Source organism: Anabas testudineus, chromosome 1, assembly GCF_900324465.2.
Source record: "Anabas testudineus chromosome 1, fAnaTes1.2, whole genome shotgun sequence".
Lineage (NCBI taxonomy): Eukaryota > Metazoa > Chordata > Actinopteri > Anabantiformes > Anabantidae > Anabas > Anabas testudineus.
Window position 1 is genome coordinate 4030176 of NC_046610.1, and position 13871 is coordinate 4044046.

A 13871-nucleotide genomic window follows, 5' to 3' on the forward strand; every position below is an offset into this window, starting at 1 on the left:
AACACCACAATCACATTTAATGTCAATCATTTTGTGAAACAAGATGCCACTTGAAATCGAATTCATTCAGCAGCACAGCTCAGAGCTGCATGAACACACACACACACACACACAAATAGTGGGGTTTGTGGTTTTGGTGAGATTATCAGTGTAGTTAGTTAATTTAGCTGTTAGTCTATCAGCTCCTGGAAATGAACTGAGGTAGATAAACTGCAGTAACAGAGAGGGCTGAAGGGATGGGAAGGGACAGATAAAGCTCCACTGGTTTACGAACAGCTGTCGACTAACGTGTCTTTTAGCAGTGATGGCAAGATATGGGTGGTGGAAGTAGAACGGAAAAACTGAGTGAGCAGTTACAGACATAAGCCTCTTTTGGACCATCTGGTGGAATTCTCTCCGCTTTCCATCTTGCTTTCTCTTTTCCACCCTCCCTTTCTCTTTCTCTGAAGCAGCATTGTGGTAATATGATGCTGTTGTTAAGTGTGTAGGTTTCCTCTCCTGCCCACGTTCACTGTTGCGCTATTTCCATCTTCCGATGTTGCCAGGCTTGTGTAACAGAGCAAAAGCCAAAGGAAGACTGACCACCAATTATGCAATACAACAATGGTTAGGACAATTTAAATTATTGTATATTAGCACACAGAGCAATCCATACAGTAGAAAGTATATTATATCTTAATCCTGCTCAATAAATATATCATACAGGTATGTTGGTTCTTGATACAAGCATCAGTGAACATCAACGACTGATTTACTGCATGAGTTTAAAGTTCAGACACACTTCTCTCATTACTACCTTCTATTCAGAAGACATAATAGCTGCTTAAATAAAGCAAGATAAAAAATGAAAATTAAGGTAATTTACCTAGATCCAGGAAAAAAAAGCAAAGCAGGGAACAAGAAAGAGAGCAAATTGTAGATGGGAGATCAAGAGAGCAGAAGGGAAAAGTTAGAAGCAAAAAATAAAACAAGTGTGTGTGTCGTGTGTGTGCGCTCTTGCTTTCTTAATAAATTAAAGTTGATTATCTGTCTTCAGTTTATATTGGTAATTATGGTCTGAGCCTGTGCCTCTGTGCAAAAATGAGTCCAACAAGCAACAGTAACATGATATAATGTAGTTAGATGAAATCTAAGGGCTATTACACACATAAAAGAAAAGGATAGGTGATGTGGTGAAGTGTTGTGTAACCAGGTAGTGATGGTTCCCTAATCGTAACAACCATTAGGGCTCTAATTCAAGAAATACCTGCTGCTGATATTTTCCCATCAACAGGGTGGGTAAAGAGACTCTTCTTTGGATCCTATGTGATGCTAGGGACAAAAAAACCTAGCTAATGCCTTGTCTAAAGAAGTGCCAAACCTGCAAAAATAAGATCTACGTTGTAACAAACCTCAAGTCTGACTTCAGTCCAAGTCTCAAACCTTCCTCTCACTACTCTCTTTCTCGACTCATCTCTTTCCCACACTGCCTACACCATGAACTCACTCCTCAAAATCTCATCTTGTCATTTGTTTTTTCTTTCATCGACGTCATCCTGAGCCTTTTAGGTATGTTTTGTTTTAATCCATGTTGTCTCTTCCTACATCACTCTAACATCATCTCTGTGTCGGGGCATCAATTAGTCCGAAATTGTTCAAATAAGCAAGAGTGCTCTGTCTTCTCTATTGTGTGGTGTTTGGCATCGTTAAATCTGGCTAAGACATGACAAGGTGACATATTAATATTCATGATCATAACAAGACGAACAAAGTGCGGTATCTGCGGGGACAAGTGCCTCTTTCTGCGGAAACAAGAGGCTTCCCAAATTGAGACGCTAATTTCGGTTCGCCGAACAAAGGTACACAAACATGCACTTGTATGTACACACGCAACACATTAACACATTATCGCATGCCAGTCATCAGCTCCCAAGATAGCATCATGCAGATAGCAATCATTGGAGGCGAGTGTTAATGACAGACTAATGACTGTCATTTAAAAAACTTGGGAGAATGGCTTCATTTAAGTCTCTCTCACTTTCCCACACTTTGTTTATCTTAAAGTTTATTAACAATGTCCTATCTGAAAATGGACAAAAAATCTAATAATTACCACCTTTGTCCGACTAAAAATATATTTTTTCATAACATGGTTTCATAGTAAATATAATTTCTACAAGACTTGGTCGATGTGGATAAAATAAAATGATGATTAATGTAGTCTGGTGAAGGAACTGTAAGGTTTAGAATACATTTAAAGTAATGGTCATTTAATAAGAAAGACGTGCAGTTGTGTTCACAGGCAAACTTGATTATTGCAGATGATGAGTTTTGCTTATCAGAGTATTTCAGCTATTAAACTTCAAACTACAATTTAATATAAAGGCATTTTACTCTTTTCTTTAGTTGCATTTAGACTACAGGAGTCTTTCTGCGGCAGTTATCAGAAAGCTGTTTCATGTCATGTTCTCTGAGGATAAGCACACAGGCTGTTATAAATAACACACATACACAGAACTGAGGGAACTCATAACCAGCACGGGGTCAGACCACCTGACTCCAATACATCACCATGGTGACACCGACGGCTGTGAGGTGTGCGAAAGCAAGAGCAAGGGATGAAAGGATTGAGTGAAGGGAGGAGGAAGGATTCACAGGTGAAAAACAACAGAGGAGATGCTAGTGTTGCTGATAAACACACATACTGTGCAGCGTGCACACACACCCAGCCCCACGTACAGGAACCTGCTGTGCTAATTACTGGGTCTGTGGTTCTTTGAAGGCTGCTGCTCACCTCGAATGTCCCCCTACCTATTCACACGGACAAACAGGTGTTGTACACCCTCTAGCCCCTCTGCAGGCTCAGTGGGCGATGCCATGCTGACAATAACAAGTATTGGCACCAAACAGCATGAAGACGGAGCAGCTGTACATGACATTACAAGCACAAGCCTGTCTGGAGCCAGTGGGCGTAAATGCAAAGACGATACAACACACGGGGGGAGGAGACTATAAATTAACTTAGATCAACATCTCTGAGTGTGGTCTTCTTAAAGCTCTATCCATCTAAAAAGTAGTTACAGTCAAACAACTGTCTAAACATGGCACAACAAGTATTCACGACTGAGCTGAAACAGCTGAGAAAAATCATTCTTCTAATGCTAGTTTACTAAAGTTAGGCTGCAAGAACTCAGGTTGCTTAACAACTTGCATATAAACTAAATCATCCTTTGTTAAAGCAAATACTAAAAGTAGAGAGCATAACAGCTGCTAATTATTAGATTGTTAATAGTTAAACTGATTGCAGGATAACCTGCGTTATTTAGGTTAGCTAACTTGTCTAGTAACAGTACCATGTCTATTGTATTTATTTCTATTTTATAGATAAGTATGTGGAGATTATAGCCTATAAGCTTTACCACACTGAGCTCTACAGTACAATGGCTGTTACTACTCTTTAATTGTTTAATGTGATACATAACATTTAGCACTATTAAAGCAATGTTGACTATTACACAACAGTCAATGAGCTGCTGACGAAATCCCAAAGGAGCACACAAAAATCCATCCAAACCATATCTATCTGTTTCTGATCAATACCATCTATGTGATCACAAAGAGAACTACTGATGTCACTACTGAATTATTGATTACCCTCTCTAAACAAATAGACTGAATATTATGAATGGCATTCAACACAATAGGATGAGCTATCTGCTAACTGCAAAGCTGTTCGCAATCGGAAAATTGATCCATGATGAGGTAGGTGAAAATTTAGGGATGGGTTTGAGAGTGAATAGAACTGGGTTTGTTGAGCTCTATCCCCTTTGGGAGCCACACAGGGGTCAGAGTGCAGAAACCAACCGTGTGAGCTGTAGCAAAAGTACAGGTATAATGAACAACGTTACTGCTTAGCTAAAGGGAGTAAATACCCAGTTTACATCTAATCTGTGCCTCTGAACCTGCACACCACAAGTGTAAACATGCCATATCCAACTATTGATACTAAGAAACCATAAAATGACAGCTGAGGTGGAATTCTACACTTCAGCCTCTTTGCTTTTTGTGATTCTACGGGTTTAACATTTCTATAGTATATCCTCTTTAACTTGGTAAAACTTCTTCCACCATCTGTCAGTGCAAGAAGAGTGAAGGCTTGGCTTCATTAGTAGTTGTAGAACAGTGACCTTTCCATTAGCTGGAGTCATAAAGTACCAGACTGAATAAAGCAGATACCCCAACACATTCAGCACCACTAACATAGTATAACGCAGTGTAGAGGACATAAGAACATACATTCAAAATGAGTGATAGAAAGGTTAAAGGTAGCACCATTACTTTAAAATTTCATCAACAAGAATAAGAGATTTTTCTCTGGGTTACCGTTCATATTAATTTTATACTTCATACTCTTTCTCCCTGTAGCCCATTTTACTCTCCACTCATACCAATGAAAGTCAGCAAATTAAACTAAAAAAGTACTTGTGCTGTGCCTTTGTGGCCCTCAGACATTTTATTAAACTATTTCATTTGTCCATGCCATCGCTAACTCTAGCTCTAACTGCTGCAAGAACTGAAACTTATGCATGTAACACAACAGTTAACTGGGGAAAGGTTGACCATTAAAATGAATTGCAGCCTCATCCAGGGAACAAATTGTCTATTCAGTGGAACAGAATCTGCCAATGCTGTGATAAAAGATGGTGTCAAATATATTGTGCAAAGGTGTTTATTTCAAACCAACTTATCTCCATGTTGCACAGAAATTGCTGCTTGTAATTTAGAAAGTTTTTTTTTTGTCCTCAGCTGGACAAAGACACATAACTTTGGTAATAGAATATATTAATACATTTGTGAAGGAGGTGTGTTGAGAATTTATATATTTTTTTATTTAACTGATTCCTAAAAGATCTAACCTTCCTATTATATCAATTTGGGGTTTTTAATTTTTTTTTATTAAAGGAAGAATAAGAATGTATGAATGAATGAATAAATGGATGAACTGACTCTGAGGTGTGTAAATCCCTTAAAAATTAGGATTTTTAACCTTTCATCCGTTAGATGTTCTAATCAAATACAATTCCAGTGTATTACGGAGGAATAATGGTCAGTGGGTAATTACAGTCAAACAAAATACTAGTGCGGTTTGATGGCTTTATTGCATAATAATAGGCCTTTATTTTGAAATGAAGGCAACATGGACACAAACGAAACAGCAAGCAGGAAAGAGACAAACAAGACATGCAGCGTTTTGGTGTTGCAGCATTGAGGAAGGAGAGATCAAACCCAAGATGAAGTGATAAAGTGAAGAAGTGACTTTCTGAATGTACAGTGAGTAAAGCTAGTCAGACACAAGTTTAAGTGATGAAAGTTGTTTCGTAACAACAAATAGACATAGCTTTAAGTAGAACTGAGTGCGATTTAATATCCATCAAAGATGGAAAGACAAACAATAAAGCACTGCCTACATATCAGCAAATATTTAAATTTAAATGACAATACAGTCGTGGTTTGCAAAAAAGACTGCATTTGTACTGTAATGTATTTTAAAGGTACTTCAAGTATTTAAATGCATAATGGATGACACATTTGCATTTCCAGCTTTTGTCTACCACTTCCTCATTGTTCATCATCTTATACAAACTGTGCACTGCAAAAAGCAAAAAACAAAAAGGTTTTGAGTTACGTAGAGACCTAACATAGTTGAATACTAAGAGTATTATTCTACATACAGTAATTAAACTACCTTGTCTAAGTAAGAATATAGTTGTTGTTGCATTGTATTAGCAATAATATTTCTGTTCAGTCTGTGAAAAAAATAATAAGAATTAAAACAAAAACAAATCTGATAATCAGAAGATAAAAGGAAATAACAATAATGTCACTAAAAAGAATAAACATGTAAAAATGTTAAATGTACTAGCTCCAAATTTTAAAGGGTAACTGAATACATAAAGGGATAGAGGACGAATTAAGATAAGGGGCCAGAAGGAAACTAGAAAGGGACAGGTCCTTCACCGGTTTGACATGTAGGTGCAGTGACATTAGCATAGTGATTAAGAGTGACATTAGCATAGTGATTAATACCTGCATTAGCATAAGCACTGTGGCTAGGATAGCATGGGGGAACCAGAGTAATGCATACCAAGGCAGCAAGAGAAAGAAGGAAATGATGTAGAGCAGCAGAGGAAACTGGAGAGGAAATAAATAGTAATTACGTAGAGTAAACAATAGGGATTAAGACAGAAGAAGTTGTTTTGTTTTTTTTACAATCCCAGCTGCTGACAGCTTCAGGACTGCCCAACAGTGTTCTGTCCTCATAAATAAGTTTACTCTTCATCTGTGCTGCATCTCCAGCTATGAGACAGGCATGTCCCAAAGAGGGAAGCTAGCTGTCAGTTTTCTATTTCCCCTGGCAACATAGCCACAACCCGTGTCCTTTTCTATAGGTAGGAACTCTGACCACTACATATAAAACACAAAAACCTGACAGCTATGTACACTATAGCATAGTAGTCTATATTTAAATTATATACAGTTATTCTAAACCTGTGGACTAAAAATCAGGCCGCGTACCATTTACAAGACTGTTAAGTTTAGTCAGATATCAAATAAAGTTATTGTATAGAATAGTTTTTAGCTCATGGCACAGATTAATAATTCAGATTTCAGTGAAAGAAATGTCCGAAAGCAATTGTTTTTAATTTTACATGAACAAGAGCACAGTAAGAAATCAATTGTGCACCAGGCAGGACCAGATTTAAGGCTACAGTAAACATGTCATCCTCTCTGACTGATGAAGTCCTCATTTAGGTCAATCAGTAACAAATATGCAATTTGGTTTTGGACAGCAATTGTAGCTCCCCCTTGGGAATCAGCTAGAAACAAGCAGAGAGATTAATCTTTCCTCAGAGTTTCACAAAATATCAAGTAAAATAGGGCTGCACCATCTAACTCCAGGCAAAAAGTGGGACTTGCTGGAAGTATGGTGTAATTGAAAATGCCAGAGTAGAGCAATAATACGCATCATTCCCTAAATCAGATCAGTCAATCAGGTTTGTATGACCTGAATCTGATCCATTACCCTTTCCTAGTGTCACAGTTGAGAATACAGAAGGATCAATCGAGTCACAAGGACATCATCCTTCTACACCAAGACTAAACAGCAAATGAAATACAGACTGTATAACAAGGAAGGCTGGAATCACGATTATCCCAAGACACATAAAAACATCTCTGCTGGTCCAAATTGAAAAGGGTGTTATGGGTTACCAAAGGTCATCGCGGCAACCATATGATGCAACAGAGGATGCTTAAAGGTTCAAAAATTAGCGTTGTCTTGTCAGGTTAATTCAATTACAGCATTAACAAATGAGAAGAATCCACTATCACATGAGCAGTGGATTTGTCCCTTACCTCTATTAACAAAACCTAAACATACCATCACACTGGAAAAAGACATCATAGAATACTCACTGGTGCCATTAATTAAAATGTAGTCTTGATCTAATGTATGCATGCTACACTTGAAACCCTTGTAATTTTAGATGAAAAAACTAATTGGAAGAGCCCATTACTGATGTCCGAGGTCATTACACAGCTCATTAGAAGTATCCCTCTAGGATGAGCAGATGGATACATAACAGATAGTGAAACAGATCTGAGTAAAATATCAAACAAGTCTCTTGTGCTATTTTTAGAGGGCCATTCATTAAATTCAGAAATTAGTTTACCTATATTCACATGCAAGGCACAATCCTTGAAAGGCTCTATTTATATGCAGAATATAACTTTGTGTGTGCATGTGTGTGAATGTAAGAGTTTGTGTGAGAGAGGGTGTGTATAAGCAATAACGCCAGTGGCACAGAGGGCCACATGTGTTGGTCCAGATGAGATTGAAAGTGAATTGGAAACTATTAATCTGACCTTCCCTTGCTATCAGATTTGGTTTGGAGCAAAATATATATTCACTCCACATGCTCAGAGCAGTGCACAGGTTTGGAAGCGGAGGCCAGCATTTTACATCTCAGTCTTTCAAATGGTCTCCATTATTCACTTCCCTCACACTGTTCTGATTATCCCTTCGCTTGGAATGAACTTGGCTGTGTCTCTGGCTGAGAGCCGGTTAACATGATATACACAAACAGATCTGTGCTCAACTCTGTTCTCACTTTCAGCACAGAATCAGTGGCATCACAGAGATGTGGAGACAATGACAGTATTCCCTGGATAGTTGGAAACAGCTTTGTTGCACAATGTAGGGGAGCGAAAGCGCAGACCATGACATGTTTGCTTTGACGTTTCATTTCTTATGTAACTTTGCAGTTTATTCAGCATGGGAAATGTACAATTTAGTGCAAACAAATAGCAATTTCACAGGGATGGTGGGACTGTTCTCAGAACCTCAGTCTGAATTTGCTGGAAAACACAGCTGAAACTTTTGTCCTGGTAGCCAAAATATGGCAGAGATCAGTGCCTTTAGGTAGCAATATGATGAAGATTCAATATTAGGAAGCTGACTTGTAGCTTCATAAAGCATACTGCTCTAAATGTAAACTAGAACACTTTCTCCCCATGAAAAACAGCTATTAATGCACAACCACTTCCAAAAACAGGTATTAATCAAAAATAAGAAGTCCTTGATGGTGGTTTGCAGAATGTGAACTGTAACTGAACATAAAGTATACTGTGTGATCCTCTATGTGTAAAGTCCTTCAGGCAGGAAATAAATGTGAGTAAATGTTTATATTTCTTGCAATAGGGCAGTGTGCTTGCATTCTACTTTTATATTGACAGTATAATATGCTGTAGGTACAGTATATCCTGTATAATGTCTTCAAGAACTTTTGATACTGTTGGATAACCATGACCTGGAGGACTGACAATCGTACCAGAGGTTCACTTGGAACATTTCTACACTGTCACTAGTCCAGAGAGGTTCAACGAAACAAGTTATTATTAAACTCTAATATCCCTGTATTAAATACTCTCTAATAATGTACAGATGCTCTGATGTGTTTGTATGTTTGCTGTAACCACTGCTCTTGTTGTGTTGTAGTTCTAATATTACTTCTGTACTACAGTTTGCTTCATTTTACCTCTCTTCAGAATGTTTCGCAGAAAATCACACACACTGTTTGGGGTTTCTAAGTTTACTTATACATAAGTGCACATTTGTACCACCAATTATACATAGATACATACATGTAGATACCGTAGTTTTGAACCTTACTTCTTCCAACCCAGGGCTCCTCGTGTACCTCTGGCAACAAGCTTTTGAAATGCTCGTTCCATGCATTCACCACACCTGTCATACAGATGACAGGTGACATGGTAGCAATGTGCCATTTTCAAGCACACAGGCATTTTGATTTTTGCTAAAGGACTGCTCCAGATATAACTGTATTTCACTAGCAAAGCACTATTATTATGTATTTCTCATGAAGACATGCTGTAATTGGAGCATTAACTCTTGTTACCAAAACCAAACTCAGAGCCATATGCTGCTGAATAGAGCTGCAGAGGGGGCTTTTGATTCTCAGTTGGATCAACAGAAATCCCTTTCACAACCCTTTCACATTAAACAGTCTTTTGAATAGTACTAAAAATATTGCTTTGTGCACTAACAACAGCCTTTCTGAATAATATCATTTCAATATTATTCTTTGAATAATTAGTGGTATACAGCCACCCAGACATGTTAATTCTGGGTGTGTGCATAACACTGAGTGAGGTTAAGCTATTCATAGTTCTGCTATAACAGCTACATCATGCAGCTAAGTGACTGTATGAGCTATTGTTCCATGACTTGGCATAAAAAGGCCCCATATGAGATGTATATTTACATATGAATGCACTTTTATGCACAATACTCCCCACATATGCCTAATTAGAGCAGAAGTTTTCTAGTGTTTTCAAGTGCACTTTAAAAATAGTTCAGTTTAAATTTGGTATAAAAGTATAAAATAATAATACATCAAATAACTAAAGGAAATAACTACTGTTAGAAAATTATATTTATGAGGAGATGTATTAATATATTTTAAGTACACACATAAAAATAAAGCAAAAATAAAAACACAGTACAATTTGTGTAGTCAGTGCAACGTCTAAAGATACATTTAGCTAAAATTATTGCAGCATAATAATACTACTGCTACTATTACTACTACTAATAATAATATATCTTAATAAAAAGTGTCAGTTTGAATCTGTTCAATAGAGGTGTTGACTCTCTGTCATCATATTGCATCATATCAGGAGTTGTTTCTAATGTTTAGTCTCCGCTCACTGATACAAATGCCCATCTTATGTCTCAAATCCAATTCCAGGCTTTTCCTCAGGACGGACTGAGACAACTGTGAAATGGACATTTTGTGAGCGCGCTAGCGTAGATGACAGGCAGAGGAAAAACTCCAGGCGATCATATTAAAATGAGCAGATGAGTTACACATAAGTCTACTATCAATAGCAACATAAAAAGTGATGTGCAAATGAAAGACAGGAGGCGAACTGAAAATTTTGTCCAACAGCGATTTGGAATAAGTGCGTAACGACAAAAGTTTGATCTGTCTATTACTGCAGACAGCCAGGGGCATTCTTTTTTTTTAATGCTGACTGCCAGCTTTCCCACTCTGCCTCACGGAGGGCTCCTCTGTGCCTCTGCAAAACGATTTAGCACAATGAAAACTACAATGATTTACTGTCTAGAAGGGAAAGGGTGAAGAAGAGTGATAGAGACAGTGAGAGCAGGCGAGGGAGCTGAGCCAGCAGCGACCACAGGACTCCTTAAGCCCTGATAACTGGCAAACATGAATTCCTTATTCCCTTAAAACTCTGAGACTACTTCTCTCTTTTAGACTATTTGCCGAGCCACACTCATTTGGCTTTCTATTAGCTCCTCAACTTGAACCTTATCTTCTCTGAGTGTGTCCATTTTCTAATGATAAAAACTCGCTTTCAAGTTACACTCCATGATTTTTATTCTCAAGTGACCTTACATTTCCTCTCTAGTCACTGTGGGTCACTCAACTGCAAAAGTTCAATTTTCAGTTCCCATTCATATTATTAGAGTTACACTGACTGCTCTCAGCCTCACCTGTCTGACTGTTAGTGGTCTAGTGGCAGAGACTTAAAAGAGCTGTGGAGCGTAGCAATAAAAGAGCAGGTGTTATGTCCAAATACAAGATCCATCAAGGTCCTACTACAGTATAGAATTGTAAATGTTGAATCATTTTTACTGCTTACATCATGCGTTAATAGTTTTGATTATAATGGCTGTGACTACAGTCACACAGTCATTAGTTTACAGGTATTATTGTATTAAGTATGAAATAACGAAGTGAAACCAAGGTTAGACGATAATGAAATGGAAATATGGTAAATTCTGACACTAAAATCAGGACAGGATAGTGAAAAACGCAAGTCTCCCAGAAATATCAGGAGGATTGGTATTTATAAGACATATCAAGATATCATACTTGATTAATTATTTCCTCTAATCAAGAAATGTTAACTGAAAGTATATTTTCTTTACAACTTTCTAACAATTCTCAAATATGTTGGTGTCATTTTAGACAGTTGCACAGCAGCAAAGTTGCATACATATTCTTTCTTCTGCCTTCACTGACATTTTGCCAATATTCCTCCTAAATAAAGCACATCCACACACACATTCAGTCCAGCTCCACTGTGGACTGAAATTACTTACACACACAGAATATTACACCTGTGGATCAATCAAATGCATCTCTGGACCTGAACCCACAAAGTGAATAAGGAAGTAACAAGGACATGCATATACACAAACAGTCAAGTACGGATGCACACACCCTTATATACATACACTCACACTTCCTCTTCAGTTGCAGTGTTTTGATTGAATACTGAGAGATGGTAAAATGTAAACCAGAAGCTGAGTGTTACACACCTGTTTAAATACACCAGTGGTTTGTATGTCTTGTTAAGACATGTGAGAAAGAATTATTGTTTAGATTAGTCTTTTCATTCTTATACAAGCTAAGTATATAAGTATAGCAGGCTATGTCTGCAATGAACTCAAATGATAATGTACTGTGTTCTAATCAAACTCACAAGAAGACCACAGATGAACAACATGAGCACACCACAGAACATACAGGACTAACAGAACCTGTGTTTGTTCTTGGCAGTCTGCCTATACACGGCACAAGAGCTTAATCTGGTGGAGAAAATTATAGTTAATTCACTCGTGAGCTTTTAAAGTTTAGCGAAGCAGACAGGACTGGAAAACTTGTAACAGAGACTGAAAGAGACAGATTTAAAGACAATACATAGACAAAGCCAAGTGTTTTTTTTTTTTCTTAGTCTGACTTATGAGGTTTACCTTGGGATGATATTTAATTTAGACCTGCAATGGATGGCTCACCTAGCAACTCACTGTTCCTTCGCTCTTGGTAATAAATTCACGTCAGGCCCAGTCAGAAGCAGATGTGATTCCTGCTTAATAGAAGGCAAAAAGGCAGAATGTCTACAAACAGAACATTTCCCTCAGCCTCATTCTTTCTCCCTGTCACAATAATCACTTATATTAGTTTCTGCATCTCTTGGAACAATATGCTGTCCCTTATTTATGAACTAATGCATTTTGCATTATAATAAATCATGGTTATTACAGACATGCTGATTTGTGCAGCTCTGCTGTTTCCTTTATTAATTCATTTCTTTCTTGATCATGCTTCGGTGAATTTCAGTCAGTCATATCTCTGCCTTTCCACACGCTGCCTCCCTCTCTCAGTGTTACTACTTGCACATATAGAATTTGCACACAAGTCACACATCACCTCACTGTAAATGTTGCTCTTAAGAAGTTTGATAAGCAGTGTCTGCTGAACTACTATTTTACTGTAATCTGGCATCCCTGTCAGTTCTCAAAGAGGCATAGCTACAATTTGCGTGTGCTTGTACATACACGGCTGTGACACAAAAGACAAACACTACAGAAAAACTTAAACGTATGACCCAAGAATCACGGATGACAAATATTTAATAATCTAGAATGAATGAAATTATTTTAACAGTAGCATCTAAAACAAATCTTTGCACATACTTTGCCAAATAACACTGAATACACTGAACTGGACCTATATGACTTCTTGGTCTTCTTGGTCTTCTTGGTAGCTGACATTTTTAAAAACACTTTAGTAGGTGCACTTTGCAAATATGAGCTAAAATGGCTAGCTAACTTCTATTATATCCTGTTGCACCTTTAGGCAGAATGTATATGTGTATATATGTATATATATACAGACGTATTAGTCAAGCTGGCCGCTGGTGTTACATATACTTGGAAATACGATTGCACCTGGACGAGGATTCAGCTTTCTATGCACCACAGGCATATAAGTAACCAAAGAACAGTGCTGCTTCTCCAAAAAATGTGAACTCAAATTTCAAGCAGCCCTGTTCTATTGCAGCCATTGAAATGTATTGTATTTATACTAAACAAACGTTCAGCTTGAATCTGTAGCTGTTGTGAACTTGTAAGTTGAGATGAAAACAGGGAGGGCTTATATGAAAGCTAAAAACCTACTTTGGAGTCACTTTTGAAGATAATCCACAAACTGACATTCACAGTATAAAAAGGATATGGGCTGCAGACCATGCGGATGCACCAGCTGCGAGGGCAGGTTGTCTGCTTGAGGCAGAAGAACACCACCGGTACCAGCTCCGGGTAGGGCACTACTAAGACACTGGTATCACTGCTGCTATCATCATCTTCATCATCTCCTTCACACTCCACCACCTCCTCTTTTTCAATCCTCTCTTCTTCTATAATCCCTTCCTCTTCTATTTCTTTCTCTTTCTCCTCCTTTTCCTTGGTACATGGGAGATGGTGCGGGGAGGGCCTGCGG

General features: G+C 37.9%; 1 protein-coding gene across 1 annotated transcript in view; it reads right to left on the bottom strand.

The window, feature by feature from the left end:
• LOC113162053 (voltage-dependent T-type calcium channel subunit alpha-1I-like) overlaps positions 1–13636 on the bottom strand; it is a 108969-nt gene extending 95333 nt beyond the window's left edge. Inside the window, exon 1 of the mRNA XM_026360019.1 lies at positions 13608–13636. Coding sequence (XP_026215804.1) covers positions 13608–13621 — 14 coding nt within the window. The 5' untranslated portion in view covers positions 13622–13636. The remainder of the gene's footprint in view (positions 1–13607) is intronic.
• Positions 13637–13871: the final 235 nt, after the last annotated feature.